This window comes from Talpa occidentalis, unplaced genomic scaffold (assembly GCF_014898055.3).
Source record: "Talpa occidentalis isolate TD23 unplaced genomic scaffold, MPIMG_talOcc4v2.1 talOcc4.14, whole genome shotgun sequence".
In the NCBI taxonomy this organism is placed as follows: Eukaryota; Metazoa; Chordata; class Mammalia; order Eulipotyphla; family Talpidae; genus Talpa; species Talpa occidentalis.
Window position 1 is genome coordinate 67,438,532 of NW_023601433.1, and position 27,442 is coordinate 67,465,973.

The window sequence follows — 27,442 nt, forward strand, 5'->3', positions numbered from 1 at the left end:
ACACTAAAAGCTTGCTAATACTAATCTGTCTTCTTCTGACTTGCCTGTTTTCTGCTTTCATTTTTAGTTACATTACAGAATATGCATAAGTTTTAGTAAACTAATAATAAGCACTGTAGAATTATTCATGGGACATGTTGCCAACATGAGAAAGTATATTGCTATGAATTGTTTTTTAACAAAATGAGGCTACAAAAGACATTTTTAATTAGATATGAATATTACTTTTAAGCAATTGGTATAAAGTAGTTTGGAAAACATTTCTACAGATTGTGTTAAAAACCAGATTACCTAGCATTTTCATGTTTATAAATAAGATTTGAGAGGGTGGTTGAAATGCTGATCTTAGTTTGATATAAATGTGGTTTGAATTTGTATTTGTGCCTTTTTCCCAAGGTAAACATTTTTAAAGCTTAAGTATTTAGTTTTGAGATTAATTTTCCTGTTATGAGTGAAATAATTGTCATTTTATAGTCACCAATAAAGCATTTGTGAAGTTTATTTGTTTTTGGTAGAGCTTAGGCAGCAAGTATTATGTATAATCATCTTGATTTCTTTAAATGAGGTATTTTTGTGATAGTGATATATAGTGGGGTTCTATCTGCTGTCTGTTTTTTTTTTTTTTTTTTGGTTGTTAAAAATATGGCATATTTGGTTTAGTTAACTGTTTTACTGAAGCCCTGTGAGATTTTCATCTTTTTAATGCATGGATAGGAGATTTTAGATTAAGGTTTATTAGAAATTGTGGAGAGGTGTTGATTTACAATGATGTATACCTGAAGCCTATATAATGTTACAATCCAGTGTTAATTCAGTTAAAAATATAAAAGTTTGAAGAGGGAGGTATTACCAGTGATGTTCTTTGCGTTTTATGAACATTATCTTATTTGAAGAAGTGTTAACTTTATGAGCATATACAACTATTAACTATAGTACAGTGTTGAATAAATACAGTACCGATGATGACTTACTGTTTTTTTTTTCTTTTTGCTCTAGCAATGAATTAGAATTTTTACTTTATGATTTTTTTGCCATTGTTAAATAGTAGATTAGAAACAATAAACTTGTTTAGTTTTAAGTTTTAGAAGCTGGTATTTTCATTAGTATTTAAATACTCTTTGGATTTTACCTTTAGCATTTATGTTTACTACAACTTGGTTTTGTTTGTTATCAAATTTAAAATCTATTTGTACATTTTATTTTGTAATCTCTAGAATTTATTGATTATCCATGATGTTAACATACTATAAATTTGTTACTGTTATACTTGTTTGCTTATCTTGGGAATATTTGGGAAAGCCCATTTTTTAATACAGTGTGATAAGTAACAATATAGCTGAAAAGATAGGGTGTTACAGATTTTCTTTCATTTCTCCTCTTCTAAGAATTTAACATCCAGTTGGGTTGTATTGAAATTGCACTTTGTTATAAAAGATTGCATTTGAAAGGTAGTAGTCATAAATCATTTAGATTTTAGTATTTTAATTACTAAATATTTTAACTACTAAATACTGTATATTATCAGCTAAATTTAGGTGATGATGATTTTACTTCTACGTTGAAATATCTTTCCCTCTGCATTCTTATATCTGTTTTTCTTTTGGCACATATATTTTAAGACATCATTTACTAGATTATAAATACATGATGTTAAGAATATTTAATACTCAGTATTGTGCTAATCAAAATCACTTATTTAAAAATGTAATAAGCCATTTAGAAATTAACATTTATTATTTAATTATAAGAAAATAGACTGCATAGCCTTTGCTTTTCAGAGGGTATCTATGGCTCAAGATCTGTTAACATTGGTTAGACTAACTGAAATGCTAGCAAGAAGAGAGGAAAAGTTAATGGTGAGATACAGCTTGGAATAAGGGGATTTCTACAAAAATTGAAAAATACTGGCAATATATTTTAAAAGGAATGGAATTCACTTTTAAGCCTAGTGTTCTTATATATGCAGAAGTACTGCTAAAGTGTAAGTGATATATGGGGAAATGGTGAGACAGATCAGACTCAGCAACATGATGGGAATATTGTATTGGGAGGCTTCCAGGTTTAGAAAGGATTTTTTCCCTAAAGGCTAAGTTGGAGGTCATAATTTAGAAATCAGTGGTTATTTATTGCATTAAGATAACTTGTACTGGGCCTCCCTAGGGGTGCAGTTGGTTGAGTGCAGTGCTGTGAAGCTGTCCACAGCCTCTGCAGTGTGGGTTCGATCCCGGCCTGCTGGGGAGATACCCACATGGCATGGCAGATCTCTCCTGAGTTGCCCGCTGCTCCCCTCAGCAGTGTATTTCACTCAGTCTGCCTGTTCTGTTCCCCGCTCTATCTCTGGTGAATCCTCTTACCCTCCACACATCTGGCCTGTACCCCACTTCTTGTACAAATAAAAAAATCTTAAAAAAAAAAGATAACTTGTGCCAGCTAATTTGATCCTCATATTCATCCTCTTCCTATTCATCATTGCTTAATAAATCCTTAATGTGTCCAAAATACACCTACAATACTTTATAGTCACATCATCATTACTTTGTTTTATATGGACATGCACTCAAGTCCTAGTAGGTATACCAGAAATCTGTGTATCCCATACTGCAGTGATAGGGATTTATCTTTCATCCCACTCCCAGCTCTCCTTATTTGCCTTTGGTTCCAGTCTGTTATTAATAGCTGACAATAGATAAAGGAGCTATTGCCAGTATAAACAGCTATGGTAGATTGGAGGTTTTGGGAGATAGGCATTTGGTTAGGGTTTTGTTTACTTTGGGTTTCCCTTTTGTTTAGGGGTTACTTGTTTCTTTGAAGCGAACTGGCCCCTTAGAGGAATGAAGCTTTGAATCATGGAATTTTCATTGCTTCTTTTATTAAAAGTTTTCAGTAATGAGGGCCTCCCTGGTGGCGCAAGGGATTAAGCAACTCACTATGAAGCAATCCGCAGCCTCTGCAGCATGAGTTCAATCCCTGGCTGACCGGGGAGAAACCCACATGGTGCTGCAGACCTCCTCTCTCACCCGCTGCTCCCCTCTGCAGTGTATTTCAGTTGGTCTGTCTGTTCTGTTCCCCACTCTGTCTCTGGTGGATCCTGTCACCTCCCGGCATCTCTGGCCTGTACCCCAGCTCTTATATGCATAGATGAATAAATCTAAAAAAAAAAAAAAAAAGTTTTCAATAATGGGAGTAACTTGTCATCCCCTTCTCTTTCTTGTGTACTTTCCTTTTGGAAATCTTCCACTCAGTTTGAAGCTTTAAGCTTCTACATGCGCAGAGTTAGAGAAGGCAGAACAGTTGAGAATGTCTGATGTATGTGTTTGGTGGTGCTGAAGAGTGACATGCGATGGGACTAGTTAGGAAGTATTATCAGGCAAATGGACCAAACACTGTCACTGGGTGAAAACCTCTCTCACTGGTTCTGGGTTCAGCTACCCACCACCATAACTGCAAACAGCAGGGCCTTTGGTACTGGAAAAAAAAAACCAAAACAATACAAAACAAAAAAAATCAATTTAGTCTAACCAACAGGGTAGAGGGAGAGGGAGAAGAACCAGTTACTGAATGATGGTGGGAGGTGGAGTTGCAGCTACAGGGACTGGCAGTGTGCTGCTGGTGCTGGGGGGCTGTGGGGAGGGAGAGCTTCTCCTGCTGGGGATTGGGGTAGGGATGGATGGTAGGGAGTAAAGGCCCTGCAGCTTACTTTCACAACTCCTCCAATGAGAGCCCACGTACATGGCTCCCTATTAAAAGTTCCTAAAATGTTTCTCAGTTATACCCTCTTCTGAGTTATACTCTCCTTGCTAGGGATGTCAGGAGTGGGGTTAAGATTCATGGCACTGTGCGGCCCTGAGGTCCCACTCCAAAAAATTAATTAATTAATTAATTAAAAAAGCTCAGCTGTCCTAAGCTACATCAACAGGGCTAGTTCATGAGTTTTATTTTTTTATTTATTTATTTTTAATAGAGGCATACTTTATTTATTTGTTAGCTGGTTTGTTTGTTTGTTCTGTTTATACATGCACTGGGTACAGTCAGAAGCGCGGGAGGGTGAGAGAATTCACCAGAGCCAGAGCAGGGAGCAGAGCAGGCAGAAGGACCGAAGTACACTGCTGAGGGGAGCAGCGGGCGGCAGGAGGGGTCTGCGCGCCATGTGGGACCCTCCTCTGGTGGCTGGGGAGCAGCCGGGGATCGAACCGGCGCCACAGAGGCCGCGGGCAGCTTCGCAACCCAGCGCTCAATCGCTGCGCCACCGGGGAGGCCCAGTTCATGAGTTTTATAAATAAAGCTAGTTCATCTTGCAGTGGTGTTCGGCAGCTAGCTGGAAGGATTAAAATATCTTAAAAATTTCATCTTGTAGTAATTTTAGACTCTTGGGAAAAGTTGCGAGAAATATTTCACATTATTCCTGTTTACTGTTCACCCAGATTTCTAGAAGTTACCTTGTAGCTTTATCATGTCCTTCTTCATTTGCGCTCTCTGTATAGAGTAAATCCTCACTTAAAGTCCATAGATTCTTGTAGAATCTAAGTGAATTAAGTGTAATTTTCTTCAGACTTGCTGTATAGCCATTACTGAAGGAGAGGAATTTTTTTCTGGATTAGAAACCAATCCAGAATCACATATTGCATTTATCACATTTAGTTTTTATGTCTCTTCCCATTTTCCCCAGTCAGGATTGTTTATTCATTCTTTCTTTTTCTTTTATGACTTTGGCATCTCTGAATCCCTGTTTAAAGTTCTCTGAAGGCACCTTAGATTTTAAAGAGGGATTTTACAAATACACCATTGGTTTTATTCTTCAAATAATGGTTTTTTGACCATGTCAGAATTTTTATCTTTGTTTGAGAGGGAATTTTTAAACCCAGCAAGTCTAGGTTCTGTTTTGTCATTAGTCCTTCAGATTTAGTTTTATCTCTGTATATTTGCTTTATTACTATAAATAGCAAGAAGAAATCAGTCTATATCTTCAACATACTACCTAGAAAAATCCCCCTTGTTAAATCATACAGTTCATTAAATACATTTTTGATTTTTAATGTTAACACAGGCAACAAGGGGCTTCCCTATTGGTGCAAGGGGTTAAGAGTGAACCCTATGAAGCAACCTGAGCTACTGTAGCACGAGTTTGATCCCTGGCCAGGGAGATGACCCACATGGCTCAGCAGACCTCTGTTATCTTGCCTGCTACTCCCCTCAGCAGTGTATTTCAGTCAGTCCACCTGTTCTGCTTTCCACTCTGTCTCTGGTGAATCCTCTCACCCCTGCACCTCTGGCCTGCACCCCAGCTCTTGTATGCATACATAAATAAACCTTAAAAAAACAAACACACAGGCAACAAGGTTGCTAAACTCTGAGTTACTATATAATAGGAACTCCCTTTAATTTTTCATTATATTGTTCTCATTTTTGCAGTAACCTCCTGAAAGTCCATAAAGTTTCTGATAAGAGTCTGTTAATTTTGCACTTGTCTAGTCATCTCCTGAAACTCCTTTCAGCTTTTTCCCATCACCTGATTCCAAAAGAACTCTCACATTTTCAGTGCATCAAATTCCTCATTATAATAGCATCACATTCCTTGTTAAAAAACAAAACAAAACATGTTACTTATTACAATATGACAATTACCATAATATTGAATAACTTAAAAGTATAATAAACATTTATTATCTTATAACTTCTATAGAGCTATTGGCTGTCTTATTGGTGGTCTTATTGGTGCCTCGTGAGAAATAACCAGACTGTAATATAACTAGGAAAACAGTTATTCAAGAATAGGAATCATTATTTGTTTCAATGACTAGGGGGCAGTCCCCATGGTGCTTTCCGTCAGGGTTATAGCGGAGTTTTAAAGGATCAGGAAGTGAGAGAGTCTCAGATTATGGTGAGATTTTTGGGTTGGTCCATGAATTTATTTGTCTCTGATTGGTCAAAAAAAGTCTTCAGACAATGTGGAGGTCTACTGTCAAGATTAACAGATAACCTCTTGTTTTGTTGGTTCTGGTTTTTTTTTTGTAGTCACCAAATGACTGAGCCAGGCTGTTTAATTTTTCACTTAGAAGTCTCAACATAATAGTTTAGAGACAAGATGGAGTCTCTGTAACTGAAAACAGGTTCTACACTGGCTGTTTCTTTTTTTTTTTTTTTTTTTTTAATTTTTTAATTTTTTTTTTTTTAATATATATAGAGGCATGTTTTCTTTCTTTCTTTCTTTCTTTTGTTTGTTTTTGTTTATAGAAGCACTGGGTACAGTCAGAAGCGCGGGAGGGTGAGAGAGTTCACCAGAGCCAGAGCAGGGAGCAGAACAGGCAGAAGGACCGAAGTACACTGCTGAGGGGAGCAGCGGGCGGCAGGAGAGGTCTGTGCGCCATGTGGGACCCTCCTCTGGTGGCCGGGGAGCAGCCGGGGATCAAACCAGCGCCGCAGAGGCCGCGGGCAGCTTCACAACCCAGCGCTCAACCGCTGCGCCACCTGGGAGGCCCTACACTGGCTGTTTCTAACTCATGGTTTTTCATTAGAAGCAGTTAGCAAGAACCTCAGTTGTTGATATAGCAAGAACCTCAGTTTCTTGTAGCATGGATTTTTTTGAGCAACCTATGGTATAACACCTAGCTTTTCTCAAAGTAAGTGATCTAAGAGAGAGCAAGACAGAAACTGCAGTATTTTTTATGACCTAGTCTCAAATGTTACACATTGTCATTCCCCCTACTACTTGAATGCCTTTTTTTTAAATTTTTAAAAAATATTTATTTATTTATTTATGCAAGCACTGGGTACAGTCAGAAGCACGGGAGGGTGAGAGAATTCACCAGAGCCAGAGTGGGGAACAGAACAGACAGACTGACAAAGCACACTGCTGAGGGGAGCAGCGGGTGGCAGGAGAGGTCTGCTCGCCATATGGGACCCTCACCCCGTGGCCGGGGATCGAACTGGCTCTGCAGAGGCTGCGGGCAGCTTCGCAACCCAGCACTCAACTGCTGCGCCACCAGGGAGGCCCTTGAATGCCTTTTATAATAGCAATTTTTTTTGGGGGGTGGTGGTAAAGTCTATATAAGATTTCACTTGCCATTTTAACCACTTTCATTTTTATAATATTCTGTTACATAGATCAGATTGTTCGTTGTGAGTGGATATACTACCTAGGGACAAAGATCTTTGGGAACTATAGACTGGCTATTACTTCCTAAGAATTAGACAAATACCCTTGTTTTTAATCTACGTTTCACCTATAAATCTTAGCATATACATGGATGCTCTAGTCTGATATAAGCAGTCGACAGGAGGTGATTTTCTAATTCCATTTTCCTTCTACATTCATTAGTTGGCAATCTACTGTAAACTGGAATTTCCCTTCCTTTATGCCTTTCTTCATCCATACTGAGGAAGGTAGGCATCTACTGAGGAAATTAGTAAGTAGCTGTACATCCAGCGGGGAATTAGAAAAGAACTGGTGTTTTTTGGAATCCCAAGGGAAGTGAATATTATGAGAAAGAGGGTCAGTGTTAGATGCATATGAAATTTCATATTATATAAGGATAAATAATGTTCTTTGATTTTAATGCCGAAGAAGTTGTTGAGGAAAGGTGCTTCAGTTTACTGGTGGGAGAAGTTGATGTTGGTAAATGAATAAGGTAATATGAAGAAGTGTAGATGGCAAGAATATTTAACTCTTTGAAGAACATCAGATAAGAGAAAAACAGGACAATAACTGGGAAAATAAGTGAGGTTGAGGTATAGTCATATTATTGGACAAGAAGAATCCTCTTTTATCCTTTTATAGAAAAAAAAGAAAAGAGGGCTATAAGTGAATAACTTGGTCATCTTGCTAATGGGGCAGAGAAAATAGGTGTTGGCAGAATCCTTAGGGAGATATTACTATGCAGATTGAATATGAGGATATTAGGATACAGAGACAAGTACACTTGACATTGAACAACTTGGGTTTGAAATGTGGGAGTCCACTTATGGGGCTTTTTTTCTGTCTGTGGGTTCTGTATTCACAGATTCAACTGACCATGGATGTTGGTTGGTTGATTGCACCCATGTGGAACCTGAATATACAGAGGGCCAACTATAAGGGACTTGAGAATGCCCCTAACCCCCACATCATTCAAGGGTCAAACTGTAAGTTGTTCTCAAAGATGTTTAAAGTAGTGGATCATGAGATCAAGGCTGGATAATATATGTATATGAAGCTAGGGAATGGGGGGTATAGATTGGGAAGAAATGTTGGAGCAAGGCCATTGAGGACACAGAACAGGCAATAATAGTATAAATCAACGGCCAGGTTGTGGAAAAAGAATGGATCATAGTGGTATAGTATTTTTTTTTTTAAAGATTTATTTATTTTTATACAAGAATTGGGGTACAGGCCAAAGATATGGGGGCTGAGAGGATTCACCAGAGACAGAGCAGGGAACAGAACAGGCAGATGGACCAAAGTACACTGCTGAGGGAAGCAGTGGGCGAGACAGGAGAGGTCTGTTCCGCCATGTAGGTTTCTCCCTGGCCGGCCGGGAATCATGCTGCAGTGGCTGCGGATTGCTTCATAGACTGCGTCTTAACCCCTGCGCACCAGGGAGACCCATAGTGGTATAGTATTTCATTGGACTGTTTTGGCAATCAGCTGCTGGAAAATAGTTCTGTATGGGTATCTTCTGTTGGTACACATCTTGTAATTAGAGGCCCTGACACTTTTGTTCCATACTGTCTTGTCAAAGTTGTTTGTATAATGTATAGCCTTAGAAAATAGAGGCACCATCATCACCCAGAGCAAAATGACAGATTTTCATTCTGCCATATAAGATATAGAGAAAATGTGTCTTTCTGCCTGTTGGCAGGCATGCTTACTGTTCAGAATTGTGTTCCCTAAGTCCTGAATTCCTCTCTTGTAATACAACCCACTTTGTGTGCAACTATCATCTGGCCCTCTTTAGGTCATTGTATCAGAATTGGAGTTTGGGAAGCCACATATGTTGACACTTTTGTTGCTACTGCTATTGCTGTAATAAAACCCTTTGTGTTCAAACAGGGATTCTTTGTGGTCTTCAGGCATCCAAGATACTAGCAGGCTAAATTGTTAGCTTCATGATTTTTGGTGCAGGATATGATTAGAGACATACTGATGGAGAATCATAAGTAAAAGAATTGAGGCTTTTTAGGGACTGGGAGGGTTGTTCACATAGGATGACCTTTTCTGGGTGACACACCCACTTTTGTGGTCAGGGATGTTGGGAAACTATGTTGAATGTCTATCAAGATCATGTGGAGTTACTTAAAGAAAAATAATGGACAGATAAAAACAAAAGATATCTCTTAGTAAATGAGAGCCAGCATTTAAAACCAAGCATATGCCTGACTCCAAAGTCTATGAATGTTTTACATTCATAAGTCTTTCTACCTTGTACTTGGAGGGTTAGTAATCAGATTTCTTTGGAAGTTAGATAAATTAGATGTATAACAAATTTAACTTTTTTGGAGGGGTATTAGTATAAATGGTGAAGATTTCACATGTTCTAAAAAGAATACTAATAGAAGGAATCTCATGAATCCTCTACTATGTTTGATTGAAGTTCTTATTTAGACTAGTGTTTGGGAGAAGAGATTTTATAAAGTGCTTATAACTTAAAAGAGTAGGTGGCTTATCAAGAGGATTGAAAATGGACATTACAGCTACTTGTAAATAACCTTTTCGAAATTTTGCTTGAATATAGTGAAGAGAAACATTAATACAGTGTGTATCAATTAAATGACCTGTCTATGAAATGGAAATTTATGACTAACTGAATTGATTGAAGCTAATTTCTTTATTCATTGGAGTTAACTTTTAAGGTTGAGAACTGCACATAATGTAAAGACTCAGTGCTTAAATTGTTTAGGTGTTTAGAGTAATAATTGTTTCTATTTATGCAAATATTTATTATTTAAGTTAAATCATCTATTTTAATTTCCTTTTCGTAGATGAAAAAGTAGAGGACCATCTAGCCAAAGTTATGTATTTGGGGCATAATAGTGAGAAAGCCCAGTATATGTTTTTAAACTTTTGTACCCTTTTCTTTTGTATGTTTCAGAAAAATGTAACTTCACTCAGTGAATGATAATAGCTGTATATTTTCTGAAAAGCTGATTAATTACTATATTTTATCTAATCTGATTTTCCACTGATTGTAGGATGCTCATTTATTTTATACACCACTAAGAAAGAAGAAAGGATGCCAAGTAAACTGTGACACAAAATCATCACAATATATATCCCAGTTAAAGGGATTTTATTTTACTTTATACTATTAACTTTTTAAAAGTTTATTTATTTTGTTACATCATTGTTAAGTTACAGAGATTTTTAATTTATAGAGATTTCAATTTAAAATTAAACAGTTTAAATTTAAACTTTAAATAGTTTCTTAGAATTGTTAAATATGGCATATCAGGGAAATTAAAGTTCATATATTTTTGCCTAATAACTAATATAAGGTTAAATAAATATTTATATATGTACTTGTCACTACTTAGCTATTTATAGTAGTTAGCACTTAGAAATGATATAAATGAACAGTAATAGATGAAATATAATGGCACATGTGAAGAATGGCATGCTATGTTATGTCTCACTTTATTCATCTGTGTCAAAGTGATACTAATACTTAACCCCATAGGTGGTTGTAAAAATTAAATGAGTCAGTACTTGTAAAAAGTCTTGGTATATATTAAAGTGCTAACTGAAAATATGATTGTTTATATACTTTATATATAAATTATATAATAGCATCTTGGTGTTAGTTAATATTACATTTAAACCCATGTTCTAAAAGACAAATAATGTACAAAGGGTTTTTAATACAATTGAAGATAGAGTATACAAAATTGTGTACTTAGTATATTCCCAGTTTTACCTAAGATTTTTATATAAAAGACTTGAAGGGGCTTCTCTGGTGGTGCAAGGGGTTAAGATGAAGCACTATGAAGCTATCCTCAGCCAGTGCAGCACAAGTTCAATCCCTGGCCAGGGGGGTGACCCACATGGCGCAGCAGACCTCTCCTGACTCGCCCGCTGCTCCCCTCAGCAGTTTATTTCAGTCAGTCTGCCTGTTCTGTTCCCCACTCTGTTCCTGGTGAATCCTCTCGCCTCCCACACCTCTGGCCTGTACCCCAGTTCTTACATGCATAAATAAATAAATCCTTAAAAAAATGTTTTTTAAAAAAAGACTTGAAGAAAATTCATAAAAGTGTTCACACTTATGGTTAGAACATGTTTGGTATTTTTTACTGTGTTTTCTGAATGTATTAGTATTTTATATAATTTATATGCCACTTTATTTTCACATTTATGTTTTAAGAAATTTAATATTGTAGAAAATGCGCAATGAGAACTACAGTGAACAATTAGATTTGTTCAGCTTGGATTAAACAGTTGTTGACATTTTATCACTTGATCTCCTCATATTTATACATAAACAAAATATGCAGATTTAAAAATTTTATTTTTGTTGTGTGCATTTATTTATCATGTATTTAAACTCACATTATAACACTTCATTTCTTGTTAGGCATGTATCTCCTAGGAAGGCCATTCTTCAGCATAGCTATAATGTAATTATCTTTCCTAGGAAACTTAACATTAATATATGACTATTATCTGATATACATTCCAGATCTGAACATTTCCTTATGCTCCAATAATATCCTTTATAACTGGTTTATAAAGAAATTGATCCATGATTCAATCAAGTATCAAATACTGGTTTTATTTTCATGTTTCTTTAGTCTCTTTTAACCTAAAACAGTCTCCTTTTATGACATTGACATTTTTGAAGAGTCCATATTTCAACTTGGATATCCTATTTATCTTCTCCTGAGTAGATTTATGTTAAATATATTTGATAGAAATACCCCATAAATGGCATGTTGTTTATAGTACATATATATCCTTTTTTAGATACTGTCATGTCCTTTTAGTGGGGATTATTTCTAGAAACCTTTTCTCTTTGGAGTGGGACTCTTGTCCTGGTATGGTCTCCAGTCTGAAAGGTTGATTTGAAATAACAGACCAGTCCCTCTTATTCTGAGCCTCTTGTATTTAGCTTGTTTTGTTTAAGTGCAAAACTCTTCTTTATTTTAGTTCTGTCCTTCATTGCTTACCGGTGGATACTGATAATGATTTTGAAGTTTTCTTGTTGCTTTCTTCTCCCCTCACAATTGCTATTACTATGCAAGACTTGTGGCTCTTTGTCTCTACCTGCTTGAATTTTAGGGTTCATGGTGGTGCTTAAATTCTTGATTTGTTGTAAATATTATTCCACGGGTTTTTGGTTTTCCTGTTTTTTTTTTTTTTTTCTTTTTAATTTTTGTAACTTTGTGACTGACATAATCCACTTAGCTTGCTGTCGTCAAGGTCTATCCCTGTTGTGGCATATGTCAGAGTTTGCTTCTTTTTTTAAATTGACTATTCTGTGTTATGTATATACCACCTTTTGCTTACTTATCTGTTGGATACTTGAGTTGCTTTCATATTTTAGCAGTTGTGAATAATGCTGTTATGAACAAGGGTCACAAATATCTCTTCAACATCATGCCTTCAGTTCTTTTGGATATATACCCAGAAATGTAATTGCTAGATCACAAGGTGACTTTGTTGTACTGTTTTCCACAGCAACTGAATTATATTATATTCCCACCAAGAGGTCTAAATTCTCCAATATCCTCACTGACGTTTTTTTCTCTTGAGTAGTTTTGTGCCTCTATTGTAAATTACCTGGTCTTTGGCCTTTATGCTTATCTCCTTTAAACTGATCATTGTCAAATGGAGTATACTGTTTATTGTCTGATAGTTACATAAGAGGAAAAGTGAGAGTATATTCAAATGTTTTTGATTTTTTGTGTGACTACACTATCGAATATAACTTTGTGCGGTTATAGAAATGTTATTCTGTGTAGTAGCTGCTAGTCACATCTGCCTGTAGAGCATTTGAAATGTGTCAGATGCTGAGGTACTGATAATTGATTTAGTTTTAATTAAATAGCCACATATGGCAAGTAGATAATCATATTGTATAGTATAACTCTAGAAAATAATGAGTGCCTGATAGTTCTGAATAACTATATTTTTTTAAGCTATAAAGCATTTTTATTCACGTTGCTGTTTTGTTTAGCAACTAACTTAATTGTGAAGTACGTTACTCTCAACTATGGAAATCAAATAGGCACTAATTAGTTTTTAGTAACCCAATAATACATAAGTATTACTTTGTACTAAGTCAGCCAACATATAGACTACAAAGTTTTTGAGATGAAAAAGTATGGATGTAGCAAGAGTTTATTCTTGATTGATCAATTATTAGCAGAACCTACTTAGGAAAAGGATAGTTACCTAATAGGATTCTGTGTAGTTAAGTCAGTTATTCAGTTAATGTTTTTACTGATGAAATTCTTATGCAGACCTTTTTTATTTTTTAAAAACTTTAAAATTCATGTATAATAACCATAACATTAAAAAAAAGTAACTTTTTTTTGGTTTCTGAAATTGAGAACTACTGGCTTAGGTTTAGAGTGAATGGATAAAATGAAAATACAAATAAATATGCAGGCAAGTCACAGTGAGAGGAAGATAAAAGTGTTTATGGAAATTCAGCAGAAGCTTCCTGTAGGCAGCAGGAAAGATAAATGGAAGAAGTGATATTTGAGAAAAGTCTTGAATTTTGTCAGTAATTTTTCTTTATGAGATGTGAAGGGATAGCATTTTCAATAACATGAACAATATTTTTAGAATGCAAAAGTTGAGAGTATTTTCAAAATGGAGAAAGTTCATATTTTTAAAAGATTAATTCTTTTATGTATTTACATAGTTTGTTTCTTGCTGGAAGGCCTGGCTAACAATGTAATGTTAGCTTCTTTAGCTGACTGAGAATCCATTGAATCCTGGTGCCTTTCTTTTTTCTTCCATGGGTCCAGGTGGGATAGTGATCTGGTTCTTTGTATGTGACAGAGCCATAAAAATTTGTGTATCTCCTCTCCAAATTTTCTGGTATACTTAGATGGGTACATGTGACCTCTAATCATTTTTTCCTTCCTAAAGCAATTGAGATTGCCTTAAAGAGTGAGGAAAAGTTAGAGATTATGGGTAACAGAGTGGTTCTGTATCATTAAATAAACCATTGTGCTTACTTTCAGTTCTAAGTAAATTGCTTGTGGGTCAACCAAATAAGTTTTCCCCATTTTCAGCATGCACTGCGCTCTATGTTGGATGGTAACATCCTCATGGGTGACATTTATTTCAGCCTTGGGAATCCCTTGACTCAAGAGCCAGTCTGTACCCTCTGGTTGATTGGATTTTGCACTCAGCTCGGTCTGCTTTGGAGCGCTCACCTTAATCTGTGCCATCTGTTACCCTGTTATTAAAACAAGCTCTCAAGTTTTCACCTAATTTTAGTAGGGGCTGGTTTCATAAAGCCTTTTCAGGGTAGAAAGAATTAAACTTTCATATTTTCCGGTGGGTTTCCTCTATCACACTAAATGCTTTAGTAATATTGTAAATCTAATCAGGGATATTAAGATCCTGAATAATGGTCAGAGAGTCAACTAATTTTCAGTCAACCAGAGAAGTTGGTCTTTCTCTGTGAACTGTTCCTGAGAGGACCAGGAGACCTCACAAAATCCTGAGATCTTTATTGTCATTTCTAAATAAATTTAACATTGGTGATATAGATTGCAGGAAGTGTTGAAGTGGAAGAAGCTGTTGCCATTTTACCTTAAAGTGCATACAGTGCCTTACCTCATCTCACTTTCCAAGTGAAACTTGTCAGAGTTCTTATGATTTGCCTGGTTTCTGCCCCAGTAGTTGTTTGCCAGTTTCCTACCTTTCATATTCAGTGAGCATTTCATGTGAGTCTTAGTATTAGTTATTGTTACAGTGGAGTGAAACTGAAGCCAACTGCCAGGTTGACAAAGGAGTCCTTCTACCTGGAGGAGATTTAGCAACCACCAGAACATCATTTGGGCTGCTCTCTTTAAATGTATTTCTTGGTACTCAGCCCGCAGTCACCTCTTTAATTCCTCCTCATTATCAGCAATAAAATGAAGGTTTGTTTACTGCCAGGTTGAACATAAAATTTACTGCATGTCTGTTACCCATTCCCATAGATTTTCCTCAAATCTCATTAATCAACCCATGAGGCCCTTTATTCTTCCTCTTCCAGAAAACCTTTCCCTAAGACCATTAATTCTCTTCACTGCACGTGTCAAGAACTGTGAAAGAGGTTACTGACAAGGTAACCAGTTAGAAAATAGGAGAATTTTGGGTTAGAGATCATTGTTACAGCAATAGTAGTAGCCTAAGAATCAGTATTTTTATACCATTACCAAGACCCAATTTCCATACAGCAACACAAAGAGAGTTAGATGACACCTGTTCATGCAGTCTGTTGCATTACAGTAGAGGAACTTTGAATTTAAGGCATCTGAAACTTGTAATGGACAAAAGCTTGGCTGCCCTTTGCAGGTAGATACTCTGTCTTCTAAGTCTGTTCATTACGCAAACATAAACCTTGAAGAGATAGTCCAGGTCAGTCGGCCCATAGTTGCTTCACTTGGTAAGAGTGCAGAAATAATAGACTCGTGAAATTGTCTCCCAACATATAACAATTCTCAAATTATAGGTGGCTTAATATAGCGTTTGTCATTTACAGCTAAGTCCAAGTGTTCTTGATTGACTGATAACTTTCTTCCAAGCCTCGAATGAAGAACTCATTTTCCTTCCATCTTGTAACTTCTCCCTTGAATTCTACTAAGTTTAAGCTACACTAAATCTTGCCATTCAACTTTTTTTTTTTTCAGAGTACATTTTTCCAATTTTGTGTTTGGAATGCATATTCTATCGCATTGTTTCAACTCATGTTAGAATTATGTTTGATTTAGCATGGGACAGTTTTGAGAAATATCTTTATGTTGAGCTGTATTTGCTTTTAGAGTGAGACTTTTTTGGCTTTCTTTTGCATACTATGCTCTTTATAGTGTTATTTTGTGATTGTAATCTCTTTACCTGCAACTTTTTATTGTTTATGCTTGGGAGACTCTTTACAGATACTTGCTCCACTATAATTTTGGTAATTTGATTCTTTTCTCACCACTTTTGAGACTAGGGATTTGAGAATTAAATATTTTGCCTTTTTCTGAAGCCAAGGGGAATGGCAAGGGTGCCATATAAAAGCTCAGCTGGGGCAGGATGCAGTTTTTGGTAGAACCAAAACAGGCTCAGGTCTTTTTCCTAATATTTGATTAAATGTCTTTTAAATGTCTTTAAAAAGAGGGGTACCTCATTTCTATGGGAGAATATTCTGTTATTTTGTACAATTTGTTCCTAGCCTACATCCTTTACTTCAGCACTGCTTCACCCCTCCTATCACCCCTCATTGCCAATTTTTCCTCTTTATGCCCTAAAATCAGTATTACACTACAGGCAGAAAAGCAACCAGTTAACAGCAGAAAACAAAGATAAGATTGCCTTTCTCCAGATTTGTGGGTTTGGTGATATTTTCAGAATTTTAGTGAATTGGAAGCAGGATTAGTACATGAATTCCATAGCTTAGTCCAGGGTAATTTCTGCTGTTTCTAAAATTTTCTGTGTTACTGCTTGCTTGTCAGTTTTTGTTTAATGCATTTTTATATACCTGTGCTATCCCCCTAATTTTGGTTGCTTTTGGGTTTGTTATTTGGTTTGTTTTCACTGGTTTTTGTTAGTTTTTTATTTGTTTACACTGAGAAAATTTGATGTGATTTCAAATCACCTTTTAAAGTACTGGGAATTATTTGAATATAGACATTCTTTCCTAACTAGAAATTTACTCAGTTCTAGCACAGAGTATTCAGTTATCTTAAAATAACTCTTATTTGTTTTCTTTCTTGTGTTATAGTTAAATATTAATTTCTTTTTTTTTTTTAATGGCTTAAAACATTTATTTCACAGTTTCTGTGGGTCAGGATCTAAGCATGGCTTAGCTGGTGCATCTGGCTCAAGTTCTCTCACAAGGCTGCAGTCAAGGTGTTGGCTGGGGCTGCAGTCATCCGAAGGCTTGACTGGAGAAGAATCTGCTTCTCAGATCACTCACATGGATGTTGGCAGTTCTTAGGTAATTGCTGTTGGTTGGATGGAGACATTAGTTCTTTACCATGTGGGTCTTTCCGGTTCACAAATTGGCAGTAGGTGTCCCTGACAGGGGAGATACCATTGTAAGGTGATTTTCCCGAGGCAAGACTTACCTGTTACACTCCTAATATGCTGACCCTTGCATTTTCTCCAAACGTGGGAAATACCACTTAATTAACTGTGACACAGAAACATGAAGTGAACACATACTGTTGGAAAATGGCACTGATAGACTTGTTTGACATGGGGTTGCCACAAAACATCAATTTAATTTTATTTTTAATTTTTTAAATTTTATATATTTTGTACATTGTTCTTAATTTTTTTAATTATGTATGCTTTCTCATCTCAGTTATAGCCCCTGTGAAATTCCCACCACCAATTCACCCTTGTACTGTCACCATAGTCCTTTGTGCTCTTCCCACCCCTGTTTTGATCCTACTCCCTCCCCTCGCCCCCATAGAATGTCTCTGGTTTATAGTTGCTTGTTGATTTTGATTTTCACTTTATTAAAATAACTTTTTTCCCCTCGATCCCTTAATTGGATCCTCTATATTCCTCCTGTAAGTGAAACCATCAGGTATTTTTCTTTTTCTTTCTGGCTTATTTCACTGAGCATGATCCCTTCCAGCTCTATCCATTTTGCTGCGAATGGCTTGAGTTCATCTTTTTTGATTGCTGAATGGTATTCCATTGTGTATAGGTGCCATATCTTCTTGATCCAGTCATCTATTTTTGGGCATTTGGGTTGTTTCCATAGCTTACCTATTGTAAATAGTGCTGCAGTAATCATAGGGATGCAGGCGTCCTTTTGAATTAATGTTTTTGTGTCCTTTGGGTAGATACCTAGGAATGGAATTGGTAGATCATATGGAAACTCCATTTTTAGCAGTTTGAGGAACCTCCACACAGTTTTCTATAGTGGTTGGACCAGTTTACATTCCCACCAGCAGTGTGGGGGAGTTCCTAAAACATCAGTTTATAAAAAATTCAGTGGGTACTGGAGGCTGAAAATCCAAAATCAAGGTGTGGTAGATTCAGTGTCTGGTGATTCATAGATAGCTGTCTTTTTCCTGTGTCTTCACATGACAAAAGAGGCCTAAATATTAATTTTTAATATTAGGCTTCTATCAACTCTTCTTGGCACTTAGTGATAATGAAATTCTTTTTTTCATACTGGCAAGCCTTTGTTAATAATTTACTCTAGAATTTTTCCAAAAAGTAACCCCAGAACTCAATATTGCATTTTCTCCTAGAATTCACTGTCTAATTTATCACAAACATTTCTGTTAGTGCTCCAGTGATTACATGTATAGTCTTCAAAAGTCTGAGATATCTAATTCCTCTGAATCAAAAGACATGAACTTATTTTAAGTATTATCTTACTGTCTTGTATAACATATTGCAGTATGAACTCTGGAAACACTGATGTATTCTTGGTTGTTTATCTTGCTCTAGCCTTAGATTAAAAACTTCTGTTTAATTGTCCTTACATAAAAATAGTACTTCTTGTATCTAAAACTGTCTTAAAATGTAAACTTTTCTCTCCCTCCTTTTTATATCTTCCTTCCTTACCCACTTTTCTAAGATTCTATTTTAGAATTTATTTTTTAATTTAAAAATGTTGGCCTTAAAAAAAAAAGTTTTAGTTTAATTCTTGGAGGGGAGTATAGAAGAGTCTACTTTGTACTTGTTTAAGCTTCTTTTCATCTTCTAAAGGTGAAATTACAAGATTAGAGAACATTTTTATGGTTTTTTAATACTTGATTTTACAGTTGTCTTTCATGTGTTTTATATTATCTGGTAATGTATAGAAGTGCTCAATTTCCTATAACCTGGGAACTACTGGGTCTTATTAAAATCTCTAACAACTGGGGCCTCCCAGGTGGTGCAGGGGTTGAGTGCTGAGCTGCGAAACTGCCCGCAGCCTCTGCAGCGCCAGTTTGATACCCGGCCGCTGGCGAGGGTCCCACATGGCGCGCAGACCTCTCATGCCACGCCTGCTGCTCCCCTCAGCAGTGTACTTCGTCAGTCTGCCTGTTCTGTTCACCGCTCTGGTTCTGGTGAATTCTCTTGCCCTCCTGCGTTTCTGACTGTACCCAGTGCTTGTATAAATAAATAAAAAAATCTTTAAAAAAAAAAAAATCTAACAACTGGTTGCTAGGTAAGAGAGAAGGTGCTGATAGTTCTTTAATAATTGCATTGCACATTTTAACACTCCTGTTGTTTAGTGATTCTTTGTTCCTTTTGTGAGTTAACCTTTGTTCATTGTTTTATGGCATATTTTTTTCTTTTCGATTTATGAGAAAAGTAAGCAACACTAAAATACAGAACATTGTAACTTTAGTCATTTCCCAGTTTGTTTTTGCTTTTTAATGGTTGGTCTTTAAATTTATGTTAGAAGTGCTTTAATTTGAACAGCTAAACCTGCCTTTTCCTTTTTTGAATTTTTATTGTTTCTATGCTTAGAAAATCTTTTTTTCCTTAAAGATTTTTGTACATGTATGCGTCTATCATTTTTTTTCTATTCATGGTTATTTTTTCCCCTTGTTAAAAGATCAGTTTACATAGATACTTTTCTACTATTTTTTCCTTTATTTTTGAAGATTTATTTATTTTTATGCATACAAGAACTGGGGCACAGTCCAGAGATTGGAGGGGGGGGTGGTGAGAGGATCCACCAGAGACAGAGTGGGGAGCAGAAGAGGCAGACTGACCGAAATACACTGCTGAGGGGAGCAACAGGTGAGACAGGAGAGGTCTGCTGGGCCATGTGGTTTTCTCTCTGACATGCCAGGGATCGAACTCGTGCTGCAGAGGCTGTGGATTGCTTTATAGTGCGGTACTTAATCCCCTGCGCTACCAGGGAGGCCCTACTATTTTTTCCTTTTTAATTGACGTAGCATTGGTTTACAACACTGTATATCCAACACAGGTTCATACCTTCAAATGTGTATTACCATACCACATCCACCACTAACGTACCAATAATCCACCCTGTCCATTGGACTCCATTGGATTACATCCATAGTTAGTCTTCTGCCCCATGATCTAAGTTCTGCAGTCAGATTCCAAGGATTTGTTTTGTCTGTTACTTCACTTTGTGCTGTTATACTCTACATATGAGTGATATTATTTGGTATTTGTGTTTCTCCTCCTGACTTATTTCACTTATCATAATCCTCTTCAGTCCCCTCTGTGTTGTCCCCAAATGGCAATAATTTACTTTTTTTTAATATAGCTGAGTACTATTCCATTGTGTATATATACCTCATTTTTTCTATTCTATCATCCATCATTAGTGCTTAGATTATTTTCAATGTTGGCTATTGTAAATAGTGCTGCAGTGAAAGTAGACATGCATATATCTTTTCAGATTAGTGTTTTTATGTTGCTTGAATAGACATCTAGAAGTAGACTTGGCTGGGTCATATGGTAGATTTGTTTGAAAATTTTTTTTTTTTTTGCAGAACCTTCATTCTTTTTTCCATAAAGGCTACAGCAGTTTACTTTCCACCAATAGTGTGCAAGTTTTCCTTTGTCTCTATACCCACTCTAACACTTGTTTCTAATCTTTTTGATGTAAGCCATTCTCACAAGTGTGAGGTAATACCTCATTGTAGTTTTGATTTGCATTTCTCAAATGAGTCATGATAAGATTCATTTATGATTAACAAAAACCGCTGTATAAAATGGGGATAGAAGAAATATACCCCAACATAATGAAGGCTGCATATGTGAGAAACCCAAAACTAGCGTAATGGTGAAAAACTGAAAGCTTGATCTCTTAAGAACCAGAACCAGAACCAGACGTTACCACTACTATTTAACACATTATTAGAAGTTCTAACTAGGGCAAGAAAAGAAAAGGAATCCAAATTGAAAAAGAGGTAAAACTATCACTAGTTGCAGGTGATACGATAAGTTACATAGAATACCCTAAAGTATTAGAAGCAATAAATCAGTATAGTAAAGTAGCAGGCTACAAAATCAGTACACAAAGACCTGTTGCTAAAAGTCATTCTATACATACACAGTTAATAGAAGAGAAAAAAATGAATAAAACAGCCCCATTTATAGTCTCATAAAAAGAATCAAATACCTAGGAATAAACTGAGCAAAGGAGGTGTGAAAGAACTGTACAATGAAATCTATAAGACATTGTTGAGGGAAATAGAAGACATTAAAAAATGCAAAGACATTCCGTGCTCGTAGACCATAAAATTAACATTGCTAAAATGGCCACCTTAACTTAAAGCAATATATACAGATGTTGTGCAATCCCTATCAAAATCTTAAGGGGTATTTTTATTCACAGAAATACAATACTAAACCACAAAAAATACTAAACCACAAAAAAACTGAAATAGCCAGAGAAATCCTGAGTAAAAAGGAAGAATGGAAGTATTGGGTTCCCTTCAAACTATACCACAAAGTCATAATTAAAACAGTATGGTATTAGACTAGAAATAGACATACAAATCAGTAGAATAGAACTGAGAGCCCAAAAATACACACTTACATGTTTAGTTAATTTATGACTGAGGAGCCAGTAGCATATAATAGAGATAGGAAAGTCTCTCAAATTAGTGGTGTAGTGAAACATGGACAGCCACATGTAAGAGAGTGAAATAAGATCATTGTCTCACACAGCACACAAAAATTAACTTAAAATGGATTAAGGACTTGGATGTAAGACCTGAAGCCATAAATACATAGAAGGAAAAAGGCAAAACACTCCATAACTTTGGCTTCAAGGATGTCTTTGTAGATTCATCTCCAAAAGTATGAGAAACAAAAATGAATATAAACAAATGGAACTACATCAAACTAAAGCTTCTGCACAGAGAAAGAAACTATGGGAGAAAATATTTGTATACCGTACATCTTACAGGGGTTAATAGCCAAGGTGTATGAAAAACATGCAATTCTTACAACTCAACAACAAAAGAAACAGTGTCTGAATAGACACTTCTACAAAAAAGATGTAGAGATCACCCTTAGACACATAAAGATTTTTAAAATATTTTCAGAAGTCCAGAAACGACAGGTTTTATTGAGAATGTAGGGAAAAAGGAATACTCATATACTGTTCATTGGGCATACAAAGGAAACATACATATGACTAAAAGGTACATAAAAAATGCTCATCATCACTTATCAGGGATTTGCAAATGGAAATCATAATGAGATATCATCTCACACCTGTGAAAATGGCCCATATCAAAATGATTAAAAATAAGTATTGGTGAGGGTGTGGATAAAAAGGAACCCTCATACACTGTAGCAAGGTGGACTGGTCTAACCCTTATGGAAAACTGTATAAAGGTTTCTCAAATGCTGAAAATGGTGCTACCACTTGATCCATCAGTTCTACTCTTAGGTATCTACAAAAAGTGAAAACACTGAATTTGAAGGGATATGTGCACACCTGTGATTGCCTCACTATTTGCAATAGCCAAGTTATGGAAACACCCTAAGTGCCCAATGACAAATTAGTGGATTAACTGTATATACACACAGTGGGATATTACTTAGTAATAAGAAAGATGAACAGTTGCCATTTGTAATTAAGTGAATGGAACTGAGGGATAATGCTAAGTGAAATAAGTCAGGAGGAGAAAGACAAATATCAGGACTATGGTAAATCAAAGTCAGATGAAACCAAATCAAAACAAAAGTAGAAATCTGACTGTAAAACTGAGGCTGCCAGTAGGTGTTGGGGAGGGAAAGGTTGGCAAGCAAAAGTGGAGGGGGCACAAAGAACTATTGTTGGAAGACTAGGTACGTTGGCAGTGGATATGTTGTGTCAGTTACATTCATTCAGCTCTGTGCTATTATAGCACAGAAAGAGCCATACCAATTTGTAAACCTTAATAGGTGGGATCCTGTATTTCTGAATCATGTACTTTGTTGTAAATCAATGTTTCCCTTAATTCAAAAAATAGAAATTAAAAAGTTGTAAAATTAAAGCAAAATTTTTTTTTCTTCTTTCAGCCTCTTAAATTGCTTTAATTTTCATTTAACTCTTTAAAATAATCCATCTGTCTGGACTTTGTTTTGTTTTTTATAAGCTACTTTCCAGATTATGCACCAAGTTTTCTAATGCCATTATGAAATAATCTCAGTCTTTGCCTCCTGATTTGGAACCCCTTCCTTATGCTAAATATTCATAAATAATCTTTCCCTAGAATTTACTTTTGTTCTGTTGATCTCTAAAATCATTGTATTTTGTGAAAGTCAGTACATTGCTGTAATTCATATTTTGCCCAGTGATAACACGGATATAGTCTGTGCATAGTTCTTCCATTCAACATTTGCAGTCCTCTCAAAATAAATTTCTTAATATAGCACATAAAACATGACATATCCTATCATAGATGGATGAAGACCAGAGATATAGTAGTCCATGATTTGCTTTCTATTATCTTTTCATGTGTTTCTTTACTTGCACATACATGTGCATGTGCATATTTTGCTTTTTATTCCCATGTACTTTCCAAGTTTTGTGGGTTTGTTTACCTTGTTATTCAAGGTCATTCTCTTTCAGATTGCCTCATGTCTTGTATACTTGATACCCAATAGAGGAAGTGGAACATGAAAAAGGATAGAAAGACTTCTCTGTTATTTTTATGGGAGAAAAATAGACAAGGATCATTTAAACTTTATATTCATAAACTAGATTGTATATATGTTTTTTCCAAAATGTAGTGTGTGTTGCTTTTAATTTGTACTTTCTTTAACTCCCAAATTTGAATTCTAGTCTTGTTATCCACCGTTGCTTGATAAAACACCCCATAACTTGTAATAGCTTACAATAGGCAAAGCTTAGCAGGTATGAGCTAGGTTTACTGAAGAAGTGACATTCAGTTTGTGGCTTTCTGGGTGGTCCAAGGTGATCTTATTCACATGTCTAGGGCTAGGTGCTGCAACTATAGGCTGGAGTATCCTCCATTTTCTCCAAATGGTCTTATTCTCTACTTCACCTCTCTATCAGGAGAATATGAACTGATTTTTCTACATGGTGGCTTTGATTCAAGGGGGCAAAGGTGGAAGTCATCAAGATTTCTTAAAGCTCTAGACTTCCAAACTTGTACATCATTGCCAACACATCACTTGGCTTAAACAAGTCACAGATCTAACTCAGATTCATGGGAATGGAGAAGAGGAGATCTTAGGTTGGGAGGAGCAGTGACATATTGCAAATGGAGGCATGATTTCTTGGTGGTCATGATATATCAAAGTTTTCTGAAAAATCTGAAAAGAAAATATCATTGTGGTAATTTATGCTTTTTCATCACTAAAGTATTGACGTTCCAGGTCAGGAATTTAAAATGAAAAGTGACAGTGCTTGTGTATTACAATAAAACATCTATCCTTAATTTTTATGCTTTTTGTTTTGGTACTGTGAAAACTCATTTAGGGCAGATCTAATGATACTAGTTCTTTCATGTCTTGAACAGAATAAGTGCTATGAATGGTTAAATTTAACCATGATAAATCATTAAGTTGAATGAACTGTTTAAATAGTAGTAAACTGCCGATTCGAAAAATATGGTTAAGATTTTTTTACATTAAAGTTGGGCTCTTAATATGTCACTTATTTTTTATTTAATTAAACTCCTTATATTTATTTAATCAGTTTTAGCACTTTAAAGCAAAGCAGTAGACCATAGCTTTATCTAAATTACTTCTGTTAGAGATTACCAATTCATCCATTTTCTAAGTAAACCAGTAGAGAAATTCTTGTCTGAGTCTCTGGTCTGTGGGTCATGGAGTTTAATGCATGGCGATGGAGAATCTGATACTATTACGATGTGATAGTGCATGTGAAAGTGCTATGTGAATTTTCAAGTGTGGTTTATACACAAGAAGTATTTGGGGTTTTCAACAAGAAAAAAAAAAAGCTTGCCAGATATAAATATAGCTAATAATCATAGACTTTGGTTTATTGTTTTTGGCTGGTCACAGTGATAATGGAGCTAAAGTCATTTTAAAATAACTTATACTAGTATTACTACATATTTTAGCACTTAGTAATATATAGTATTGCTTGTATCATAATACTTTAGTATTAAGTATGCTATTAGCGTTTATATATAAAATATGATTATAAGAAGTGGATTTAAGTATTTTCAACAAGTATTTGTTAGCATTTCAAGTTACTAAACAATTATAAAAGAATCTCATTTTTTTATTATGTGGTATATGGATCATGATTTAAATTGGATTTTATGTCTATTCATTTTTAGAAATATAAAGAAAAGGACAAACACAAACAAAAACACAAGAAGCAACCAGAACCATCACCTGCATTGGTTCCTTCCTTGACTGTTACAACAGAAAAAGTAAGTTTTAAGTGTCATATTTTGTTACATATAATAACTAGTTGTATGCTGATTTTTACCTTTAAGAAGTGTTTTTGTTTCCAAGTATTTTTGTTTATCCTAATTTCTCTTTATTCTGTAACTCCTTGCTAAAGAAAGTTAAAGATAGTAAGTGTGTGGCATTATTGGCTTTAAAAGAATAGAGCCATGGAGTGGACTTTATCCTTCTGTGATTTTGAATTCTGGCTCTCCTGCTTACTGAGCTGTTAGGTCACTTAACCTCTTTGTAACTTAATTTCATCATCCATAAAGTGGGGGAAATAACTGTTGAGATTGAATGAGGTAATACATGTAGAACAATTAGAACAATGTGGTTCATAGTAAGTATTACTTATCAAATGATAAATATTACAAAGATTATTATCATGTGGTTAATGTGAAAACAAATGGAGACAGGGACAGGTAACTGGGACAGAGTAAGCCGACAGTGGGGGAGGCAGGGCAGGGGCATGTGCAGTAGGAGATGGGACCAAGCAAGGTAAGATGCCAATCATGTAAGACTGGATTAGCCAGTGGAAGGCCTTTGTTTTTTAAGTTGAGTGAAAAGTAAGTAATTGAAGACTTCTGAACTGAGCTGTGACAGTCTGACTTAGACTTTGAAAGGACCTCTGACTGCTTCATTGTGGATAGACTATATAGAGAGTAAAGAATGAAAACAGGGAAGCTATTAGCAGGTAATTGCAGTAATCTAGAGAGAGATGAAAGTAACAAGTGAGGTGGTGAGAGATGATCAGATGATTTAAAATTAGATTGTGCATAACTTTGTTACAGATAAAATGAGAGGTGTAAGAAAAAGAGAGGGTGCGAAAATGATTTGAAGGATACTGGTCCATATAATTGCTACGTTAGAAGCAATGAAGTTGGTATTAACCAAGAATGACTAATGTGTTCTAGGTTGAGGGGAAGTTTTGGATATGTTATTAGTTTTTTGCTGCTGACAGAACAAATTACGTAAAACAAATCACCACAAATTTAGGTGTTTAAAATGACATAAACCTTTTATCTCATGGTCCTGTTGGTCAGAAGGCTGAGTAGTTTCTGCTGATTCCTCTGTTCTGGGTTTCTCAAAAATGAAGATACTGGGTTAGTTCACTCAGGCTGTTGGGTTTATGGTTGTAGGCCTGAGGTGTCTATTTCTTTACTGGCTGGCTGTCAGCTGTGAACAGCCCCTGGCTCCTAGAGCTTTCACTGATCCTTGCATATGTGTCCCTCCATCTCAGAGCCCGCAATGACATGTTGAAACCTTTCACACTTGGAATCTCTCTGATTTCTCCTCTGCTACATGTCTTCTTCGTGATTAGATTGAGCCTACATAGAATATCTATGATAATTTCTATGTTTTAAAGTCTGTAACCTCAATGATATCAGCAAAGTTGCTTTGCCATGTAACATATATAACACAGATTTCTGGGATTAGGGGAGGATATCTTGGGGGACTGTTTTGTCTATGTTAGGGTTGATATATTTGTTAGACATCCAAATGGAAATGTTGATCAGTTGATTGGATGCACAGTCTTTTAGGAGAGAATTCTAGACAATAGATTAATATTTGGGACTTGTATGCATGTAGAGTTATTTAAAACCTTGAGACCAGATGACACTGTAAGTGGAAGAGTAAGCACAGTTCTCTCCCTTATGAGGCGGTCCTGAGGACCTCCAATCTTCAAAGATCTAGGAGAATTAGTACAACCAGCAAAGAAGATTTAGAAAGTCAGAATTTGGAAGTAAACTAGGAGGATAGACTGGTGGAAGTCAAGTTAAAGAAAGGAGAAAATTGTTAACTATGTTATATAATAATATGAGACTGGCTACATTGCAGTCATACGGTGATCATTAATGACTTTATTGAGCAGTTTGCTGTTAGAGTTGGTGTGAAATAGAATGGGAGAAAAGTCAGTTTAAATAATTACTTTAAGGAGCTTTT

At 35.8% G+C, this 27,442-nt stretch overlaps 1 protein-coding gene across 9 annotated transcripts in view; it reads left to right on the forward strand.

The window, feature by feature from the left end:
- MLLT10 (MLLT10 histone lysine methyltransferase DOT1L cofactor) overlaps positions 1-27,442 on the forward strand; it is a 200,228-nt gene that overhangs the window by 99,735 nt on the left and 73,051 nt on the right. For all 9 annotated transcript variants that reach the window (XM_037510692.2, XM_054695130.1, XM_054695131.1 and 6 more), the window contains one exon: positions 25,384-25,479. In XM_037510692.2, the coding sequence (XP_037366589.1) occupies positions 25,384-25,479 (96 nt within the window). The remainder of the gene's footprint in view (positions 1-25,383; positions 25,480-27,442) is intronic.